The 23747-nt window shown below is 35.6% G+C and overlaps 3 protein-coding genes across 3 annotated transcripts in view; 2 read left to right on the plus strand and 1 right to left on the minus strand.

Moving 5' to 3' along the window:
* Nucleotides 1-274: 274 nt before the first annotated feature.
* LOC144436760 (metalloendopeptidase OMA1, mitochondrial-like) lies at nt 275-7448 on the plus strand. Its single transcript, XM_078125618.1, has 9 exons — nt 275-315; nt 521-1074; nt 2606-2834; nt 3447-3620; nt 4304-4411; nt 5075-5203; nt 5796-5870; nt 6421-6570; nt 7296-7448. The coding sequence occupies exons 2-9, from the start codon at nt 740-742 to the stop codon at nt 7440-7442; spliced, it is 1347 nt and encodes a 448-aa protein (XP_077981744.1). The 5' UTR covers nt 275-315; nt 521-739; the 3' UTR covers nt 7443-7448.
* A 6893-nt stretch (nt 7449-14341) lies between these two features.
* On the minus strand, nt 14342-17866 carry LOC144436972 (zinc finger protein AEBP2-like). Its single transcript, XM_078125840.1, has 3 exons — nt 17823-17866; nt 15017-15488; nt 14342-14514 (listed from the first exon to the last, which is right to left on the minus strand). The coding sequence occupies exons 2-3, from the start codon at nt 15432-15434 to the stop codon at nt 14342-14344; spliced, it is 591 nt and encodes a 196-aa protein (XP_077981966.1). The 5' UTR covers nt 15435-15488; nt 17823-17866.
* Nucleotides 17867-18139: 273 nt separating this feature from the next.
* Nucleotides 18140-23747, plus strand: part of LOC144436138 (DNA-directed RNA polymerase I subunit RPA1-like) — a 43798-nt gene continuing 38190 nt past the window's right edge. The window contains 5 exon segments of the mRNA XM_078124839.1: nt 18140-18162; nt 19397-19589; nt 20080-20207; nt 21490-21715; nt 22732-22985. Of these exon segments, the coding sequence (XP_077980965.1) occupies nt 19433-19589; nt 20080-20207; nt 21490-21715; nt 22732-22985 (765 nt within the window). The 5' untranslated portion in view covers nt 18140-18162; nt 19397-19432.

Raw genomic sequence — 23747 nt, forward strand, 5'->3', positions numbered from 1 at the left:
TCCATTTTTAATGAATGAGAACAAGGAACAGTTTTTGGCTTAGGCACGTGTTGAAAAACTCAAAAGTACATTTCAAGAAAGGTAAGCGTTTTATGTTTACATTGCAGAGATAAGTATAAATTCATAAGACTTTTACGGTAACGAGGTACGTTATGTCGTCCTCTGTGTCGAAACAATTCTAAATACACTGCTTTCGTTTTAATTTTTAACAATTTGACATAATCCATCGTAGATGGCGCTATAATAAAAATGGCGTCGTAGTTGCTGGGGAAGCGTTCAACAGGGACACTATTTCAAGTTTACGGCCATATTAAGGTATTTCGTGGTATTTGTTTTAAAAGAGATGACTGCGAAGTGACATGCAGTGATAAGGCTCCCTGAAAATTTCACCGACGAAAACAAGTGGGCGTGGAGAACGATTTAACAGCGTGGGATTGACAGTTCACGAAACAAACTGATGTGGAATATTTGGACAAAAAAGCTGAAATAATACTAATAGAATATTTGTCTTTGTTCACAGTTATCATCACAATGTAAATATTGTTAAACTTAATGGATATCGTAATTTGATAACTACCAATTCTTCGTTGTATAAACTGATGGTATTATCTCAACATGGGTGGTTTACTCAGCATCGTCGTGACCTGACGCAGTCCACAAACCTGTGACCTCAGATGCAATCAGCTGTGCCCGTCGACCGTATGGTATAGTATCTGAGAAGTTTACTTTTTGAACAATCATGATCAGCTTGAGATTTTGTCGAAATTTGCCAAGACTATTGTCAAGGCAACCATTTGTCAAACGGACACTTCAAAGTGAAAGTAGGACGCCCTCTATCAGGACATTCAGTTCTAAGAAAGTATCGTGTTACCACGGTAACCAAAGCCGCACTTTTCTCCAGTACTTTCCAAAGAATACCAAAGGTTTAATCAATGCACCAGGACAAAGCTCACCTCATTGTAACCAAATTGTGAAGAGGACTTTCCAAACGTCATCAAGACGAAATGTCCATCCATTTCTTATATGGATGCTTGCTAAGCCACTGGCAAAAGGTACAGCTATACTAAGTGGAAGGTAAGGACCATTGAAGAAGATTTATATTATAGCAGAACCCCATGATGTGTGAGTACAAGTGTAATGTATTCATTCAGGGTATTTGCTCTGACTCATGCATGCAGTGTTGTCTGCTACACTTTCAGGAACGTAGTTGTCAGTGGCCGAGTGGTTAAACCACTTGCCTCTTACCACACTGCGGTTGGGGGTTGAACCCCAATCAGGGTTCAATCCAATTAACCATGCCGTAAGTAAGAAGAGTGTCATTCAGTTTGACTCTGTTGAACAATGCATGCCCCATATGAGTCTGTAGAAGTCTATAGAATTCTATAGAATTGAACAAATTTCTATAGACATTCTATAGACAGCTTTTTGGATTTTCTATAGACTTCTATAGACTCATTTCCGTAAGGGCAGGTTTTCCCTGGGTACTTCGGTTTCCTCCTGCATTAACACTGAACCCATGAGGGATGACCCTCAGTGAACTTCTTGGGAGACAAGTGTTTGTATACTTCTAGATCTATCCAGTATGAATAAAGATTATTAGTATGGCTGCAGAGAACACTGCAAGCATGATGGCAAATACCCCTATGGTAGAAGTACGTCACACTTGAACTTGTGAGTCATGGCATTCTGTCATATCATTTCATATGTTTATCTGAAACAGCAAATTTCCTTAAATCATATTATGCAATATATTAAACACATTCATCTTTGCAAATGGAACCCTATAACATGACTTTCAGAGGGAAGCTTGAGTGTGTAATGGATGTGTTGGGTTGTTTACAATGTCAATCTATCGATGTATGTCTGCTATAATATTACAATTATCTTCTGGTTAATTGTATGGTAGAGATGTTCTGAATATTGTTGCTATGTATAAATACTATCATAAATTATGTCATGGGATCATTTATGAGTTATATCTTAATACCAGGTTTGAGTTCAGTTAATTGCAAATGATGGTTAAAAGTATGCTTCAGAACAATAATGCCAATACCTTTTCAATATGCGGTAAAAACTATACCTATCCTGAATACATATATACTCAGCCTGTGCCCTTTTAGTCACTCCCCAAACATCTTTATTTTGTGTGAGGAATGGCTTCAAATCTGCCACCAAACCGTAGTTGCTCCCTTGCTAGACTCTGTCACAGTCCTCGGAGCATCACATCACTAAAAGGGTTGTTTTGTATGTACAGTACCGATATCTACTGCATAATTGTACTGTGGGCCCTCATCGACTACATAGGGCTAATCATTTGTTGATGTGTTACTGCGATACCAGAGCATGCAATAACATGGAGTCGCAGTAAGATAAGGGCCCACAGTACAAGGATATTCTAGTACAGTTATTCGGTAGATATTGGTACATACAAAACAGCTAATAATATTGATGCTGCCAAGGACTGGTGAGAGATTCTACTACTTTCTTCCCATTCTTCCATTGGTGGCTACACAAAGTGTTACTGGTTATGTAGCATTCTTGTGAGAGAGAGAAGAATCTAGGATACTAGAACACTGACTCATTGTGTGTGTTTTATATTTTGTAGAGCATTCAGAAAGTGGTGGCAATCTTTACCGAATGAGAAGAGACAAGTGTTTGTATTACTCTTACAAAAGAACAAGTATAAGTTAGTGATGACAGCCAGTGTGTTAGGTGCTGGAGTAGGCATTTATTACCTGTCACACTTAGAGTCCACCCCAATAACAAATAGAACCAGATTTATTGCATTTACAAAGAAACAGTTCAGTGCCATTGCAGCTGAAGAATACAAACAGGTAGGTCATAGGTCAACTGAGGTGTTCACAGTGGACAAGGCGACCTCAGTCCAACATCAGACATGTTTTGTTCCTGGGTAAAGAGAGACATCAAAATCTACCTCAACCCAAATAGGTGGGTTGTAGATCAGTTGAGGTGTTCACGTTGGACAAAAATTGTCAATTCTAGTCTAACATCAGACATGTGAGACAGAAAACATACAGCCTGACTCAAATCATGAAGGTGAACATAATTTGATGAATTCCGATCCCAGTCTGTATTTTAGTGACTTTAACAATCACAAATAGAATGTGTAGCATGGTACATTTCAGATGAAATCTACATTTCATACACAATAGATCTGTTAAAAGATACAGATTGAATAACATCAACTGAATGGTGAAATATACACAGACACTAAAATTTATTGTAAAAAAATAAATAATAGTTGACAAAATGCTTAATGGGAAACTCAATATATTGGTGATTTAATGTACAGTCATGCATTGAATTATTGACAGCAGAGCAAAACATGGAAGTTACCATGAAAAAATACAAATTTAGAGGTATTTGATCACAGATGCACCAACACTAACAGTAAATTTAATTTTTTTTTTTTCATTTTTGTCAAGTTCTTAGAGAGATATAAAGATTCCTTTGTGCCTGCAAAGCATCCAGTTTATGATCTGGTTACCAAGGTAACACAACAACTTTTGGAAGCCAATAGTGATATTCCCGAACTCCAAGACAAGAACTGGTCTGTACATATAATTGATGAACCTGAAAAAAATGCATTTGTTTTACCAGTAAGTTATTTATGGTTTGTTACTACATGTAGTATAGTTTATTTAGAATTGTAAAAGACATACATGTACCTTATTCTTTGTTGTTTACTAATTGTGGGTTTGTTATTAAGTTAAAGATAACTGTGTTATTGTGGGCCAGAATGATAAGAAAATGGGGTTTTCTTGTGAATTCCCACATAGTATAAAGGGATATGGGAACATCAAATTGTGGTGGATCACAAGAAAGAAAGAAAGATAGAGAAACTTGAATTACAATTGCATCTAACGATTAGTTGTGTTGTTGAGTGCAAATTCTGACTCATACATTGCTTTTCCTTTTGTCCAAATCATTGCAATGCTATCAGTGTTGTGAATCGTTACTTTTTAGTCACGTGACTACTTCATTTGTGGTCACCTGATATCAGTGTGTAGTTAGTTATGGAAGGTACAATGCAGATTTCTTGATAGTGGATACCCCCCCCCCCCATCCTCCCTCCCCTACCTCCAATATTAATATATTCCGATATTAAAATATTTTCCGATTCTTTACACTTTTGTTTTAAACAAATTAAGACATATTATGTAAATGTCAAAGAATGTTAATGCGATCACAAAATGTGACAGCTTTGGCTAGAAGAGTGACTACATATCAAAATATGCTACAACAAAATTTGAGAAAAGTCACTTATTGATTTGATTGACAGAATGGTGAGATCTTTGTGTTTACTGGTATACTGAAAACAATTCTAAATGAAGATCAACTTGGCATTGTACTTGGACATGAAATAGCACATGTATTATTAGGCCATGCAGTAAGTATACAACATCTTTACCCTAGCTTCCATTGGTGTGGTGTTGTTTTAGTGACATCTGTATGCATGATGTGTGTGTGTGTGTGTGTGTGTCTGTGTCTGTATGTATGTATGTATGTATGTATGTATGTATGTATGTATGTATGTATGTATGTATGTATGTACGTACGTACGTACGTACGTACGTACGTACGTACATACGTACGAATGTATGTATGTATATATGTATGTCTGTGTATGTCTGTGTGTCTGGGTATGTATTTGTGTGTGCATATACATGTGTATGTATATTTGTATTTGTGTTTGTGTTTGTGTTTGTGTTTGTGTTTGTGTTTGTTTTTGTACATGTTGTGCTGTGTGTTGTTTTGGGTTATGAATGTAATTAATGACTACATCTACATAAAAGAATACATTTCATCAGAAAGTAACAAGACTTTCATATTGTAAAAAACATCTATAATTCTGGTATGGAATAACAAATATTGTTGAATACTGTCTTTCAGTTTTTAGATCACTAATAAATAAACTTTAAAGTTTAATGTCAATAATGTGTATCTAGGTTAGAATACTCTTTCTTTCTTATTTTATCCTTCCAATTTTATACCTAAAGGTACTCCTGTTTGATGTACAATGGATTTTGTGTTTCTTTTCCTGTCTATCTAGGCTGAACAAATCAGTTTTGCAGAGATAGTAGATGGCTTCTCTATTATCCTACTAGCAGCAATGTGGGCTTTCCTTCCTAATGATGGTATAGCATTGGTAGCCCAGTGGTTTAAGAATAGAGTTATTGAGGTAGGTAACCTGTGTAGTTTACTATGGTATGGTGAAAAATAATCTAACACTCAATTTACAACTGAAATTATCGACATTAATATCGAAATTTGTTAAGGATAATAAAGGTACATTTCAGCTCTTAAACTCTGTTCTCCCAAGGATAGATCGCAAGGAAGGCAGCTGAACCTTTTGCTTGGTTGATTTTGGCTAGGCTATGTCTCAAATGTTGAGGTAGTAGATAGCTGAAATCAACTAAGTGAATGGTCTAGGCTTGTATATAGGAGACTAGAAACAAGTTAAAAATCTAGAAAGTCTAGATCTGATTTATACTGGAATTGAAACATGGCAAATTACATTTTTCTGTTAACTGAAAAAACTTCTTTTTGAAAGCCTGAGTGTATTTTTCTGCTGATCCAACTAAAAAATAGTACCTCGTAGCAGTACCTATTGAATGTCATAAGGAGGCCTGTGGTTCTATGACAATGAAAATGTATGACTCCACTGGTAAAATACCACAAATGACAGTGACAACATTGCATTGGCCTGGGAATACTGTAGTCAGTAAAATATTCTGTCGTTGATTTTACTCTATGCTTCCTTGTTTGTCTAGATATTACTTCAAATGCCGTACAACCGAAATTTAGAAACAGAAGCAGATGAAGTGGGCCTACAGTTAGCTGCAAAGGTTTGTTTGTGTCTCTTTACTCCAATTATTTTTTTTTCAAAATGTAGATAAAGTGATAGTTTATGTGGTAATGCCAATATGTAAGAATGAAATAATGCACCATAGAGTGGTCATCAGAAAAAACAAAAGGTTGTATAATTTGGCCACTAGGAGTGCTGTTTGGAACGCACTTTCAGACCAGAAGTGAAGGTCATTACTATGATCATGATCATGATTTCCCACTGTTTCACAGCAAAGGTTGGTGGAAATCTCAAGTAGTTAAATAATCCTGCTCACTTTGTTTCTGATCATGTTTTGAGGAACTAAAGTTGGTTTTGTTTTAGCTACATTTTGTTGACCTTTTCATGTTCATGTACTGCCATATGATTTCCGCCCTCATTTTTCTGCATCTTGTGACTTATTTTGAAAATGTCTGTAAGATTGGTAACAGCAACATAGTGTATTAGCTGTTCATCAATTTCAGATGTCACATTTGTTATATCATAATTATTGAATAATTATTGAATTTTGGGTAAAGGGGTAATAAAACTTCTGACTTACCCCATTCCAGGGCTGTTTTGATGTAAGGGAAAGCAGTGCATTCTGGGAGTGTATGGCATTAGAAAGTGAAGCAGAGGGTAATGCAAACAATATAGAGTTACTGTCAACACATCCAAGTCACCAAACTAGAGCTGAACATTTGAACCAATTGATACCCAAGGTAAGTATGCTAAGTTTAGTATGTTGCATCATTGCCTCATTAGCTATATAGTCATGATGGTCAAATGGTTAGCATGGTCGGCTTGGAATCTGCGGGTTGCAGGTTCGAGCCCCACCGATTGCTGCCGTTTGTTTCTGAGTGGCTAATGTCTTTGGACAAAATTTGAACCATGACTGTGCCTCAGTCAACACAGCTGTATAATTGGGGACCTGGTAGGATAGAGGTTGCAACGTGAATGCTTTAATCCTATGCGCCTATAGAGACTGCAATGCATTGTATGCTCCCCAGGGAGTTGAGGAAGTATAAGAGCCACTATAGATCCCAACTTGTTTTTTTTTGTTGACAAATAAATACCCCTTGGTAGAAAGAGGATTATTGAGTCTGGAACGTCAACCTCACTCTCAATAATAATAATTGTTATATCTCTGATCTGTTGGGTTTCAGATGACTGCCCATTTTAAAGTATAGCGCCCTCACATGACCTCACTACAATTCTTTTGTTTTTAACAATAAATTGTCAAATTTGATGATTTCAAACCTCAATGTGTAAGGTTCTGTAATGCATTGTTGTATTTACACTGTTAACAACATCTCTCTACACCATCCCTGTAGAATATCGGTGTGTCAATGTTTTTTTTATGATACTGAGAGAACTTGAAATTTGTCAGACATGAAAGTTTGATAGTACTTATGAATTAAATTGCTGTATTTCCATTTTATTGTAGGCCATACAACTACGTGATTGCTATAAATGTCCACATTTACCCATGAAAGATCCAAGAGAAATGGTCAAGAAGTTAAGAGCACATATTGAGGCCATGCGAAGTGAAAATGTTGTTGTACTACCATCAGGGGATAAAATAAAAGTTTGAAAACAAACCATGTAAATTAAATATGTCATTATGCTGTGATCATGTGTTATGGTAAATATTTGAAATCAGGGGTTTACAGAAAAAGTTTGCTATGCAAATTTAAGATTTAATTGTACTACCAGCAGCTGTTACAGTAAATTTTGAAATCAATCAAGCCATGCAAATTAAAGAGTTAGTTGTACTACATCAGCTGTTCAGAAAAACAGAGCAAGCCATGCAAACCAAAGATGATGTTGTACAACCATTAGCTACTACAGAAAACATTTGACATCAAGCAATGCAAATTAAAAATTATGTTGTACTACCATATGGGGTAGTGAAAGTGAACATTTCTAACAAGGGGTTATGCAAACTAAATGGTGAAAGTTTACAGGTATTGTTTTTGATTGTGACATAAATTTTTAATGTGTACTGAAAGAAAGAGAGATGTTATTTTTATCTGAAGTGTATCTTTTATTGATGATGACATTTTTAAATGAAATGCTCAGGATTTTTATCAAATATATCATGTGAAGACAATTTGTTATGACATTCAACAATGCATATTTCCTGATCTGATGATGATTCTTTAACCCCAATGTTTGAATTCCATGCTCTGACACTATCTTATCAACAAAGTTATGTAGATTCACTAGGATTCTTTTGTTCTGGATCACAGCTTGTTGGCACACTTGCACTTAGGCATAATGGGGTTCTGTCATATCATGATTTACAACAAAATGTTTGATATCTTTAACTTATACCTATATATCAACATAATAATAATTATTTCAACAACGTCGGTGATCAAATTTTTGTAATTCTATTTTACTTTCATACAAGAGTACTGCTAGGCTCTAGGGCTATGAAACTGACCAAAGTTTAGTTCGCACAGTGCCAAATGTGTTGTCAAGGGCTTGCCTGAGAGAGCTGTGCACCAAAGGTAGTCATCCTCAGCTTTTGTTTGGGAACTTTCCCATCACAGATCCCAGGTTTTACTACAAGAATATATTGGGCTTTTGAAGTGTGTATGTGGGATTATGAAATCACACCTTGAAATTCAGTACTGTACAGGTAAATCTGAAATACATGAAAAGAGATTGAAAGTATTTTGAAAATAAAGCAATTCGTTAAAAAACTTACCTGACACACTGTGTAACTTGATGTACAAAGTTGGTTTAAGTTATGCAAATTCTGAAACTACTTCAACCTTTGATTGTGATCAGTATTCAACAAATATGAAGAAGGCATTTATTTCTAGGTGTGCAAATGAAGTACTACAAATGCCATCCTCTCCTGGGAGTCAGCAGACATGCATTTGTAATATTAGAACATAGATTTGTTGAATTTAAAGGTAATTAAACCCCCTCAGGAGTGACGAATGTTTGTGTTTTTTCCAATTACATATACATGTTGCTGACTCCCATGAGAAGATGTGTGTCCATGGCAAGGACCCTCAGTGAACAATGAATGAGTTTAAACTTGATATTTCTCAGCAAAATCATAAGATGACCTCCAGAACCCCCAGTTTACAAAAATGCCCTTTCCTGCAGTGGCGTACCCCTTTACTTTGTTATGTAATGAGAGTGCAGTATACAAATGTGGTACTGATGTTGATTAGGATTGGAGAACAATATGAACCGAATTGAAATTGGAAATCGATTTGCAATTAGAAGTGAAAATGCAAATGAATCTAAAGTGATAATTGATTTGCAAGTCCAAATTGATAAGACACAAACTTTATGATACTGTGAGCCTTCTCAGTTTCCGTAGTGCAGCCACAAGTTGCTTTTAAATGCCAGGGATTCAATCCCAGGTTATTAGTGCTATCTTATCAGTGAAGTATATTTCTTCTTTTCTACAGCTCTGCTAGACAACTGTCTAACCTAGATTTTAATCGTAACCCAACATGGCATGGGGGAGCAATACATACAACATCAAATGCAGCCTCTATCTTCAAGACAAGATAATGTCACGAGATTGAGAAAAAACCCCATTTTATTTGTAATTTTTTCTTTAAAGTTACTATTGACATAAAACTCTAGAAGTATATACATCCACAATAATAAGTAGATATTGACTAACTATACTCTTGATAATGGTTTTGAAATGACAATCTCACACCATTTTTAAAAAGTAGACGAGTGTACAGTCTGTAAGGTACACCATGATGGGGTGGCCTCATACATTGGTCAACCCCGAGCAGGCCGTTGAGGGCAGCATAACACGACATAATTTAGTCTAACTAAGTGTAGTCATTGCCCCTATGGCAGTGTATTTGGAAAACTACACAGCTAAAATGATTAACATATTGTTTAATATGCATGTAACCGATACCTTCAAAGATGGGTATATTCGGCAAAGAATGACTGCATCATTGCGACAGCAGCACACTGCCCTCACAGGTCAGATTGGACAGAAAGTACATTCAATGTGGTCCACTTTTGCAACCTGCACTCACTGAGAGATCAGGTTGATGTGACAAATGTTTAAAAATTCTGTAAACTTCATTACAAAAACTACAAGAAGATTTTTCAAAGAATACTGTAAACACTTTTGAAAAGAAGTAGTGCAGGATTTGTTAATGCAGGATTTGTTAGTGATGCCAAGATATCATAATAAACCAAAGATCTTTACAGTGCAAAAGTCTTACTAACTGTCCTTTACCTAATATATTTTCTACTTCTATCTACAAAAAGACATTTTGAATAATTATCAGAAACTTGGTACACCCTAGAATGGAAAATGCAGTTCACAGTTATCAACAGAGGTGTGTGATTCATCATGCCTCCTATAACTGTAAGTAGACTGAAAGATTTGTCGTTGGGGGCGCTCTTTCATCTCCGGCCCACACACACACACACACACACACACACACACCATTATAGCATTGGGAGTAATACAAATATGGCCCCAGTGTGGAGAAAGGTTAAAAGCACACTAACAATGTTAAACCCTGTAGCCTCCCCACTACATACATACGGTACACCACAGGATGGGAAATGATGTCGCCTACCCTCCTACGTACACTATAGCATGGAGGGGGGGGGGGGTGATGTATAGCCTCCCCCTATACACACACCATCGCATAGGAAATGGAGAAAGCACACTCGACAATGACAAATATTTTAGACTACACTGTAAGCTGATTGACAAAAATTCTTACCCAAACATTACATCTAATTCTATAAACTTACACTACATTGCTTTACAGTAATATTGTACTCTGATCAAAATGTTTACAAAATTGAAAAATATATAAACATCCACTATATATCCAAATCTACAAACACAATGTCATGTAATTAGTTACATCCATATTTTCATTTTTTTTACTGTAAATGACAAGTATTCGTTATAAACTTGGTTTACTGTTCATTACATTACATTATGGAAACTATCACATCGTACAAGTCTGAAGTTGAATCAATTCCAAAAGTAAACAAGACTATCTTTTAAACAAATCTGTATACATTATTCTGTGACAGAAAGTGAGCCTTCAGCTGACAAACATAAATAAATACAAACTATAACTATTTTGCTAGTCTTGCTGCTAGACCCCTTGGGCTATTCTGCTCACCGTGAAGGTGACCGAAGGTTGCTAGTGAGGGTGATAGCTCGGGTGTTCGCCCTCGATTGTACCTTTCAGAAACAGAGTGTTGAGAAGAAAGCCTGAGGTCTAGCAGCTAGACTACTATTTTGCAAGCTATTGATAAAAAGTATTGCGTGGCCATTGGTTTAAGTCGCAAGTGTACTCATAGTCTGGATGCCAATGTGGTTTCTAACTAAACCCTGAAGAGGTTGAAGCATGCTGAAATGCCGAAGTTAAACGAGGACCAATACAAGCATAATCTCAAAGTGCATGCCGTCTTACATGAGGTGAAGGCCGATGTGGAAGGAAAGAAGTAAACTGTAATGATATCGTATAGGAACTAGACCAGTGTATTCACAGTAGGGTGCTGTTTCTAGTAACTTCTATCATGGCAGGGTACATTTTTGGGGAAATTTCAATGTTTACAGAACATGTATCTTAATTACGGGATGATTATACCCACACAAGAGTGAGAGGTACCATGTACCACTATCACCCACGTGTGTACTCTACCACATCGAACACTAGTTTTAGTTCGCATCTATCTTAGCAAGATGATCGCACAGTTTCCACAGGCATATGTGTGTAGAGAAAGGAAATTAGTCATAAATGTTCATAAGAAGTCTTGTTTACACCCTCTTGTCTAGAAAATAAAAAATCAGAAATTATACTTAGTCTACATTTTTTTCAGCATATCTCTTGAGACTGGTGAAAGTAAAATTTTGGAATTTGGTAAAAAACAACCTTACTAAACTTACAGTCTGACAAGAAACCTGTTAAATTTGATTGATATCATAAAGGCCCACGATTCAGTCCCAGGTTCTCACATTAGTGCTATCTTATTAGTGGAATTGTAAGGATATGATAAAACCATTCTTTTTGTTCACAACTATGGTAACTTTTTCTATAGCTCTGCAAGAAAACTGTTTTTCCCACTATAAAAATTTTTGAAATGGGGGTCAACATGATATCAAAATTAGGCCATTTTAAAATCCTGTGAATAGTGTCCCTTGAAACCAATGCTGTCAACCCTAAAGTTATTTTAATATTTTGGAAGGACTAGTACCAATTAAGCTCTCATACGGCAAAGTTTGGAGAAGACATTTGCTCTGTAGATGTACACAAAATTCAGCTCTCTCAGTGTTGGCAATACAAGTGTAGTGTTTGCTCTGTAGATGTATAATACACAAAATTCAGATCTATATACAGAAAGAAACCACAGTTGTTTAAATGATTACGGTACTGTTTCATAGTTGTTGGCCTCTCTTTGTGTTAATGAACTGAAAACGTGAAGTTACAAGATAAATAGTTTCCCTGATGACTAAATGTGACATTTACATGCAATTGCCAAGTCTGTAATCTGCTAGTAATTACCTAAGGGGTGAATGTCGTTGCCTGATGTAAGGTTGTGTGGTCGACATCACAATACAATATCAACTCAATAGGGTACTTGCTGCAATCAACAATAATTTAAATTTGTCTAAGTCCAGATTCAGTTTCAAATTAGTGCCCCCAACGTCCGAAATAATCAGGCTTCAGCTAGAGAAGAGTTAAATGACATACAAATTCTTGAAGGCAGAGCATGTTATATGCCATTAGCTAGTCTTTCAAAAAACAGGCCACTCTTTACCGTGAAAACCTTAAAAATAAACCCCTGAAGTCAATAGATCATTGTCTGAGTCCGTAATAAGTGATTTTTGGATAATCTTATAATTCTAGACTGTATAGAACACAATCTACATTAACCCAAAAAAAATCTAAAATCTACAACTTTTCTGTACTTTTGAAAAGGTGTGCTTAATTTTGGTAGTGACATAGAAAATTCAAATCTGATAACCCAATGTGTACATAGCCATATCACCACAGTAGATGTATGTCCTACTTCCGTCGGTTCTTTCTTCGCCTGGTACGGTTTGATTTGGACGGGTCCAGCTGACTGACTGTGTCCCTTGGTAGACTAGATAAATGCATGGTTCTAGTGTGCACACTGTATGCCTGGCTCTCAGTCACCCAAACATCTGGTAAGCTGAAAATTACATCACACAAATATTTTATTATATACCCCCGGTAAGGCTTCATGTTTCTACATTAGGCCAAAAAAACAAAAAGAATTGTTTCTGGTCAGCATGCGCATCACTTAAAAATCCTCGTCAGTCTTTTTTTTTTGTGTGTGTGTGTGTGTGTGTGTGTGTGTGTTTGTCCAGCCCATGCAGTCTGCAGATCCGTGGGGAAACACAAAAATAACCCTCCCTACTTTAGTGAAGACAACTGCAGAGCCAATCATGAACAAGCAAATGCAAGTAGTAAATAACAAGAACAGTAACTGCCATAAATAGCAGACTGAGTGACAGGTTTGTTGAGAATTAAAAAAAAAAAATCTGCGTCCTGACCAGAACCAATTCTTTTCTTTTTTTTGGCCTAAGCATCTTTAATTCATTTCTGAACATAGCAGTATGATACCAATGCAACATTGATGTACAAACACTGGAATCTATCAAATAAACATCAGCAAGAGTCTTCCCACAGACTACCATTTTCCATGGCTGGCAACTTGCACTTGCAGTGTGCCAATTGACATGTAGTGACACACACACAGTTTCTTGTGTCGCACCAAAATTTGGTGTTCCCATGTCTTACTAGGTGGAGACTCACAATGAGTGTGCTCTTTATGCAATATGATTGACGTGTCAGTGACACACACACAATTTCTAGTGACAGCAGCAAGATTTGGTATATTCTCATATCTCTTACTATATGGTGACTCACAAGAAAACATAGCTTTCATCATTTTGATTCACAGCATATAAAAGTATGGCTGTCATTACAGGGCACAATGGCTATCATTACAGGACACACTGCTGGTAAGTATATACATGTTGCAAGTCTAAATACATATGATGAGCTATCAGTGGTCTCATTGATGTAAATTACTTACAAGTTTTCTGGTGTGTAGTGAAGAAGAAGTTTGACTACACCATCACTTTCCTTCCTCCTACCAATAACCTGAATATTTAAAGAAAAACAGTTTTTTTTTTCTTCAAATAACAATGCTAAAAATCAATATCAAATATTGTTGTTGTTTTAATGTGTTGACAATTTACAGGGAAACACTGAAAACGGAACAACCATAACACTCAATAGTTTGGAACATGTGCAAGTATGGGGTCATTCTCAAAGTCAAATATGTGCATTTTCGAATTATTTTTAGTCATTGACAACACGACTTAATTTTCAAACCTGTCCATTTGTTCCCATTTTAATACACAGACTACATTTTCAAATGAAAATTTATCATTTTAAAAATGTGTGTGTGTGTGTGAAGCAGGTATTATATGAGTATCACCAATGACTGTACGTGATGATGTACAAGACTTACAGAGCTGCGGAATATGATGCTGTGACCTCCACCTTCTGTGTCAAGTTTAGTCTTCTTGTTCAGCTGGACTAGTTTATGTTTCAATACATCTACAATCCTTGAATCAAAATAATCATCTGTTTTCACTGCAAAAATAATAAAAACATACCTCGAGGTTATCAGCATGTGAAGTCATGATGGTCAAATGGTTAAAGAGTCACTGGTTTGGAATCTACAGGTTGCAGGTTCAAGCCTTACAGCAGGTTATTTGTTTTTTAATCTACCCGAGTTTCCTGGTGTTTTCACTGTGATTCCGAACTAAAATGTATAGAAATCTATACGTTTACCAGATATCCTGTTTCTGTTACTGGGGGTTCCACACCAAAATTATGGTACGAGGCATAGCAATCCGGTCAAGTTTTACTAGCTTTCATTTCCTCTGTTACCATGGTTACCCACCAATATTATAGTACAATGTACAAGGTATAGAAATCTATATCACTTTTTACCAGGTTTCCCTCCCCTGTTACCATGGTTACCACCAAAATTATGCTATGAGGTATACAAAGCCATGCAATTTTTACCAGATTTCCTTCCTTTGCTACCGTATTCAAAAATCTTATAGCAAAAAACACTGGAGTAACTCACCTAATGATAATCTTCGCTTATATTTGATTCTCTTTTTCTTAATAATTTTACCAGGACTGTCTTCTTTACTCCTGGTAGTTTTCTGTCCATTGCTTTCATTAAAGTGAGTTGGTACATGCCTAGCAAGGCCATTACAGGAACCAAAAGTTGCATTACATCCACTGATAACACATTTGAAAGGTTTGCCACCGTTGTGGTACAACACATGTTTAGTCAGCCAAGTATGACTTTTAGATGGCGTATTGTACACTTTACACCCTTCCCATAGACATATATATGTTTCTCCAGACTGGACATTGACGTGAGCTGAGGTGATGTGTTCTGCTAAGTCACTGCTGCAGGTAACGAAGGTATCACATTTATCCCATTTACATGGTATAGAGGCTGGATTCTTGTAAGGAGGTGGTGTGGTTGTCATGATTGCTGAGGTGTTGAATTCATCAGTTATCCACTACCACAATGACTGTTTATCCTGAAATAAAAAACAGACAATGTTTTGTAGTAATTAAAAAATTTTTTTGTTAATAATCTTTATTCGTTCAAATATATTCAATTCAATTTGTATTCAATTCAATTCAACTGTCCAGAATAAATACAAAACAATTTACAGAAAACACCTGAAAAGGGGCAAGTAAAAACAAAGACAAGTTACACAAAGGCTTACTAAAAATAATGTATGGTTCCGGTTACCTAACCTCCACCTAGTTTTTCACGCCGACTCTAAACTTTTTTTTTTACATATTCGATAAAAAAATAATAAAGTTGTGAAAATTGTGAAGTTTTGCTAGAAATAGTGGATGCGGAAACTGACATCAACTTAAAGAAACAATACAAAACTGTTCTTCTAATCTGTAATAGCTGTACATCTGATGGGAAGAAACCAATAACACAGAGACCATATGGAAAACCGTTGGGAAACATAACTACCTGAACTAGACACTAACACATGAAAAAAAAATACAATAAAAAAAAAATCTACCTACCCCACCTATTCTAAAATTGAGCGTAATCGGAACCATACAATTGTTTTATTATGCCTTTATTACGTTTATTGTCAACAGCAAACACACATGCCTTGCTACAGTGCCATCCAGACCTGTGTTGAAATCTTTGTCGTACCATGGAAGTTGTTATACTCCATGGTTGTACCATATCACTGTAGTTGGACTGATACTCATTTGTACTATGAACTCCCATTATTACTATGTAAAATATTATGTAAATTAGCCACCATCCTTGTTATCTATCATGGTGAGAACACTAATCTATTTTTAACATATTTTATACATGTTCTGTTATGACATAAATATTAAACATGAATATTAATTATGCAAATTAGCATGAATATTAATTAGCGACCGGGACTACTCTCAAGCTTGGCAGAACCCTGTTATGTCATATTTCAACAACTAGTTACGAAGAAATATGGTTATTGAAAGCCTTAATTATAGGAATTAAAATTCAACGATACAAAACTGAAAAAAAAAGAAAACAGAAAAGGATGATAAACAAGTAGATATTATTCCCCAATATATTCCTTCGTTCAGCGAAGGAAAATACAAGTCACCTAAGGGGCTTTGTCACAACGAGTAGTGACAACCCTTATGTCACACATATTTTCCAACTGAATGAAGATAAATAGTGGAGAATAATATAATAATACCAGCGCCAGTAATAATAATATCAAAGAAAAATTGGTGAAAGCACTAATGGTAATTTTGAACGTTTTGACTCATATTTCGAACACAGCAGAACCAGTGATGTAGACAGACGTTGTCACGGCGTAGAACAACCAGAGTATATATTCCATATTTTTGTTCAACTTGGTTCGTGCATGGTATAAATAAATGTTTATTAGGGCAACTACTTGTAAAGAAAAGGGTATTATTTTAAAGCCTTGACATTAAAATTATGATCAGTATCGTTAATAAATGCCGTTATCAAATTTACAAAAAAAAGATAACCAAATGTTTAGTGACTCTAAAAGAAAATTGACTTATTGCTTTGACATTAATCATTTGCATTGTAAAAACTTGAACAAGGAAATCAAATTTTTAAAATAAATGATGATAAACAAATAATGTATTGATATTCTAATTTCTAGTTAAAGTAATACTTGTGTCAAGTTGACCTCTAAATGATCGTTATGTTTAATAATATTAACATGACCTTGACCATCAGTTCAAGGAAGTCCTTCATTACTTAGTTTCATATAGTTCACTCCATTCCATCACGATCGAGGCCAAGGGTAACATTGTTATAGTACTATTATGACTGTTGGAATAGTCACGATAGTTGGCTTAAAAAAATACTGATATTTGATTAAAAACATATGTTTCTACACATAACAGTAATTTGATGTAAACTGCACCGCAAATAGTGATGCGTGGATGAGTGAGTCGGTACGATTTCATACTGTATTCAATTTTTTTTCCGAATTTACCAAATAATTCTTCCTTCTATTATTTCGTTTTACGTATAAAAACTCGGCAAGAACCATAACTGATTTTAAATGTATAAAAATAGGAAACGAACGGGGCGCTGACAATCACATTTCAAAGTCTAAAAGAGTAAAACTTTCACATCTCTGTAACGTTGACTTGTCAAATGCCAACCGACGCGCCTGTCGATGCGACGGGACAAAAGCAGGTGACCGGAAGCGACAACGAAAGTGTCGCTCTCATCTTCTCTTGGACATATTACGTAATTTTGATGTCGTCTTCGGCTGAGAGTGGCACTATACTTATTTTTCAAATAAGACATCGACATACACCGTCGAGTTATTCCATGCATTTCGTCTACTTACCCGGAATAATATCACACAGCTGCAGTTGACAGCACTCCTGTTGATCTCGCCAATTCTCACAAGGAGCATTCTCGTACCTCGCGCGACTTTATGGTGGGTTATTTTACTATACATAGGGGTGTGCTGTTTTTAAAATATGAATTGCAACATTTAGTTCTTCATTACTTCTGTGCAACACAGAGGCGTTGCTAAATTGCATATTTATAGATATGTGAAACACGTTATAGTGATAAAGGTGTCTACATGGAAACATATAAAATAATGCTTTCATATTTGAGTGAACACTTCCCCGGGAAGAAGTGAAGTTGGCCAAAGAAAATGGCGACATTGAATGATTACGGTAAGTTGCACGTGTAGTTGTGTACATGCATGCCAGGCACATGTGTATGCATAGGTGCCGATTACATTCACGTACAGTTGTAACAATATTTGAAGATACTCGCAGTACTGTGGTGTACAGTATATGATATAAGTTATAACTGTGATATCTAGATACCGTCTGTCCCTCTGTAGTTCGATGACTGGTATGTATCGAAGTTGAGAATCCCATGCCCAGCGTTACATGTGTGTACATAATTAGTGTTTTCATTGATACTCATATAATTTACTCAGGCATGACCTCTTTAGTGAAGCTGCTAAACATATTAATAATTACAGAAACTTGACAGAAGAACAACAATTTAAAGAAATAATGAGCAACAAAACTCTAATTATCGCACTTGGAAAATATATCAAACTTAGTAATATAAAAAGGGAGCACCACCTACAAAATACTCATAAAATATAATTTGAAATGTCTAATTACCCTTCATTATTATTTTTTCATTAATATTATGTCTCAACTCGTTGAATAGTTATTGTTGTTGTTTTGTTTTGTTTTGTAGTCTTTATTATGATGTGTAATGTTACTTTTGAAAAGCCTATAAGTGCTATTATTATGATTTTTTCCCCCCAATTTTATTTTATTTGTACCTTTAACAAATCCCCAGGGTTTTGTTACGTGTAATCAATAAATAAATAAAAAATAAAAAGATACATCTTAAAATTATCAAATCACTTACATATGGTATTTATGTTCATAATTTGTAGTGTACACCATGAGTTCATTTGATATATGTATTAATTATTGACGATATCCCAACCATAAATTCACTAAATGATTATATTTGATATAATTTGATTTTAATTTGAATCAATTTAAGTTTTAACTATTCTGTTATTGATGGCGTCTTTGTTTTAAAATGGAGCCTCACAGAATATGTGAGCTGTTCAAAACACCGTTATTGAAAACAATCATTATTTATACATATTTGGAAAAGACATTTCTTTTAATAGTAAATTAGTCTGTCTACAGGGAACAATATCAGAAATAAACACTGTGACACAATTTTTCTAAAAAAGTGTTTATATAAATCTTCAACTATTGCGCAGTTGTAAAATTATCATAATTTAAAATTCACGATGAACAATACCAAAGGAGACACTTCATGTAACATCATAATGTGTACATACTAGTACACTTTCAGCTAGGGATGTTTAATTTACATATATTCATTTTGAAATTTCTGTTTCAGATTGAGAAATCCGGTTTGTAGCAACCAGAAGACAAGATGCACCAGATCCCTTCCAAACGTCTGTGTGGTATTCGCTTTACCAATCATAGCACAGAGGAGATCACCAATCTCAGTGTCAAAGAAATATCAAACCCACAAACATTTGACAGTTTTCTGCATCCATCATATGGAGGATTATATGACCCAGCATTAGGTGAGAAAACATATCACAAACCAACAAATAATATTACACACGTATCTCTCATATGAAATTTCTGATCCAAGTGAATCAATCCGAATGAAATGATTTACTATGCCATCTTACACATGAAAATTGTTTCATAAACAATGTAACCAAGCCACCATTGAGGGCGCACTCATCCAAACAGGGGCATACTTGATCATTTTCTAAAATCACGGTTTGAGCAAAGTAAAATGCTGTCAGTTTCAGCAAAGCCAGTGGCATGTGAGAGATTCTGTATATCCTTGATATTTACTGAAATATTCCTTCTTTAGCATCATGAGTTCACATAATTGGAATAGTAGGTTAACCTGTCAAAAAAGACAGAAAGTGCTGTCTGAAATTTCAATTGACAATTTTCAATTTTTGTGTTTAGAAGAAAAGTTTACCTTGGTAAAATGGTTTATCACAAAGATGTATTTTCACTTGAAAATGTATGTATATGTCATATATTTTTTTCTAGGTCCTTCAGATCGTGATGATGTGTGTACTACTTGTTTCCTGACCTTTCTACATTGTCCTGGTCATTTTGGTCATATATCGTTACCTCTACCTGTATACAATCCGTTGTTTTTTAAACTACTTGTACAGGTATGTTAATGATGTTTTCTCATACTACTCATGAAATAATAACACTGGTGTGTTTTCTTGCTCATGGTATTCAGGAACCACAAGCATGCAAAGACATACAATGTCATTAGTGTTGGTAACTTGTCAAAGTATAAACACGACAAGATCTTGGGTCTCATAACCCAAATCACTGATTAGAAAGCTACATGTTATAACAATCAAGTGCAACTGTTACAGTCAAGTTTATTAACTGAATGTTTTATTGTACAACATGACTAACTTCCACAGATACAAACAAACTGAAAAAAGCATTTTATTCATACATCAGAGGCGTCCACTGTTGTTTTTGTGTCAGTTATGTTGCTGTCTTTACCTAATTTGTCTTTGCATGTTTGTATGAAGTCTTCTTTTAGCTCACTTCATTCAAGTAAATGCACCAGTGTTTTTATGCCAGTTGTATAGCTGTGTGGGCAATGTATCATTATGGAGCCCTATCATTACCCAGAACTATATAGCATGAACAATTTATTTTTAAAGAGCGCCCTCAGTGACCAATAAATCTGTGATTTTTATCATCAATCATAGCTATGACAAAATTATCTGTCAAGGTGTGGAACTATTTTATTGACAGCAGGGTTCTACATATCACACTGTAGATAAACTCTGAGTTACCTCAAGTAGTTTTCTATAATTCCCACCAATATAAGGTGCAAGGTATGGAACTCTATATAAGTTTATATCCCTCCCCCCGTTTCCCCCAGTTACTGGGTTTCCCAATCTTAGTGAATAGTAACAGTTGTCACGATGCTTTTTAAGGGCCATTTGCAGGGAAAATATACCTAAGTTCCCCAATCAAAATTATGATACTAGTATGTATGTACTTGAAATTACTGTATGTCAGTTTTACCATATTTTCCTCGTTAGTGAGTTAATCAAGTGGAGCAGTTGTCACAGTGTTTTGGTAGGGGTGATAAACAATTTACATGTACCTATGTTCCCCAGTCATTTTACCAGGATTCCCCACCAATATTATGATATATCAATGTATGGGAAATGCACCCTTTTTATTTGTTATAGGGTTTCCCAAACCTTAAAAGAATTCTAACATTGGTCACAGGGTTTTGTTAGGGGTGCTAAGCAGCCCAAATCTACCTAAGTTCCCCAGTCATTTTACTAGGGTTCCCCCATCAAAATTATGGTACAGGGTATGGCCATCTATGCAAGTATTAGTTTAAACCCCACCCTCCACCCCTCATTGTCACCATGTTTCCAAACCTTTGTGTTGTATTTCATCTTCATACAGATTCTGAAAGGTTCATGTCTACACTGTCATCATCTGCTAGCTGATAGAGGAACAGTGGCACTCATCAAAGCTCAGTTACAGTGTCTGGAGTATGGTTTGTTGTCGGCCATTGACGATCTTGAAAATATCATGAGAGAGCTGACTGTTGACGGTTGTGATGATAGTGTTGCTGAAATAACAGAAATCAACAGAGAATTACAGAAATATGTGGAAAAAGCATTACAAGGTAAGGTTGTGACTTGAAGTTGAAAGACAGGTGTTGGTGGCTGTCAAATCATACCAAATTGACAATAAAAGCCACAAACTCAAACTGGAACTACTTTTTAAAGCTGCACTTGCTGCAGCTGTATCATTTTCAGTCACTGGATATAGTGACTGAAACTGTACCGCCTAGCTTGCTCCTCGATATTAGATATTCAATGTTGAACATGTGGCGATTGTAGTAACTGAAACTGTACCGCTTAGCTTGCTCCTCGATATTAGATATTCAATGCTGTACATGTGGCGATTGTAGTGACTGAAACTGTACCGCTTAGCTTGCTCCTCGATATTAGATATTCAATGCTGTACATGTGGCGATAGTAGTGACTGAAACTGTACTGCCTAGCTTGCTCCTCAATATTAGATATTCAATGCTGTACATGTGGCGATTGTAGTGACTGAAACTGTACCGCTTAGCTTGCTCCTCGATATTAGATATTCAATGCTGTACATGTGGCGATTGTAGTGACTGAAACTGTACCGCCTAGCTTGCTCCTCAATATTAGATATTCAATGAGCACTACCATATATAGGTATCAAGGCAAATCAAACTACCATGGAATCACATTCAGAACCAATCTTTCACTCAAGATTAAAACCGGCCGCTGCACTATCTAAGGATAAAATTGATCATTGATTGACAGGTATAATGTATTTTTATAAGTAACTCACTCATGGCGATAACAGAACAATTTTTAGCAAATGTATCTTTGGTTGCTGAATGAAAAAAAGTGTTCAAGGTGCAGGTTTAACATATTTGTTGTACACCAAAGCGTTATAGCATGTTCGATCCTCCACCATTCACTCTATCTGTATCCTAGAGGTTGACAAATTTACATGTGGCGAACAATTAGAGCGTCCAAACTTCTTTATTTGCAATGTTTACACGTGAATGTCAAGCCAGTGTGTAACAGTTTCACCAACAACTCATAAACAGCTAATCTGGTGATTTGAAAAAAATGTTTGTTTCTGTTTGTCCAGGACTAGATAAAGCTGAAGCAGCACGAAATGCACATGTCAGAAATATTACAGAGTGCAGACAAAGTCTGGTCAATGCCTTCAAGAAGAATCAAATAAAACATAGAGCACGGTGTGGTTTGTGTAATAAACGAGTAAATGCCCTCAGAGCTCAGCATAATAGCAAAATATATGTCAACAAACTAAGCAGAAGAGTCGCTGTAAGGAAAGCTGCTTTTGAAACCAAAGCAACACAACAAGATAGGTAAGTACTTGGTGTGACAGACTTGTAGAGTAATTTGTTACGGAAGTTTATTTAGCACCCATAATGTCATAGTCTGGATTTCAGAAAACAAAAGATTGTATTATTTGGCCACTGGGAGTGCTGTTTCAATAGGTACTGCATATGAGTGTAAAATTTGGACAAGTATGTTGTCATCAAAATATATGTAGCACCTAAATACCATATTGGTTTTCAGAAAAACAAAAGATTTTATGATTTTGCCACTAGGGGTGCTGTTTCTGTAGGTAATTGACATGTCAATAACAAGAATTGTACATTAGTTTGTCATCAAAATATATATATAGCACCAGTATTGTTTTCAGTAAAACAAAAGATTGCATTATTTGGCCAATAGGAGTGATGTTCAGAATCCCCATTTAAATTAATATTACTGCCTCAAAATGTGTTAATGCTTTGGAATGAGATGTAATTCCTACTGATGTCAGAATGGTAGAGAACCTCCCAAGATAAAAACACAAACAACCACATTTGGGCTGTAATATTTTAGGATATGCGCATGTTGAATGAACATTTATACAACAAGTAACACTGAAAAGCACTTTCTCTATGTACTACACCACTACTCTCATTTATTGCATTCATATCAAGTGTAAAAGTATACGCTTTCAGTTGGATATTTACAAGCCTAGCATGTGGCCTTTCTAATGTGGTCAATTAGCAAATGAAACAGTATACTTTTACACTTATATGGATACTATTAAAACAATTGTGGTACATACAGAAAATGCTTTACTTT

This window comes from Glandiceps talaboti, chromosome 6 (assembly GCF_964340395.1).
Source record: "Glandiceps talaboti chromosome 6, keGlaTala1.1, whole genome shotgun sequence".
Classification (NCBI taxonomy): domain Eukaryota; kingdom Metazoa; phylum Hemichordata; class Enteropneusta; family Spengelidae; genus Glandiceps; species Glandiceps talaboti.

Excerpts from the sequence above, each read along its gene's own strand:
- LOC144436972 (XM_078125840.1), bottom strand. The coding sequence starts at position 15,434 with ATGACAACCACACCACCTCCTTACAAGAATCCAGCCTCTATACCATGT. Across the intron at positions 14,515-15,016 it reads TAAGCGAAGATTATCATTAG|TGAAAACAGATGATTATTTT; the intron begins GTGAGTTACTCC and ends TTATTTTTGCAG.
- LOC144436760 (XM_078125618.1), top strand. The coding sequence starts at position 740 with ATGATCAGCTTGAGATTTTGTCGAAATTTGCCAAGACTATTGTCAAGG. Across the intron at positions 4,412-5,074 it reads ATGTATTATTAGGCCATGCA|GCTGAACAAATCAGTTTTGC; the intron begins GTAAGTATACAA and ends CTGTCTATCTAG. Across the intron at positions 5,204-5,795 it reads TTAAGAATAGAGTTATTGAG|ATATTACTTCAAATGCCGTA; the intron begins GTAGGTAACCTG and ends TTGTTTGTCTAG.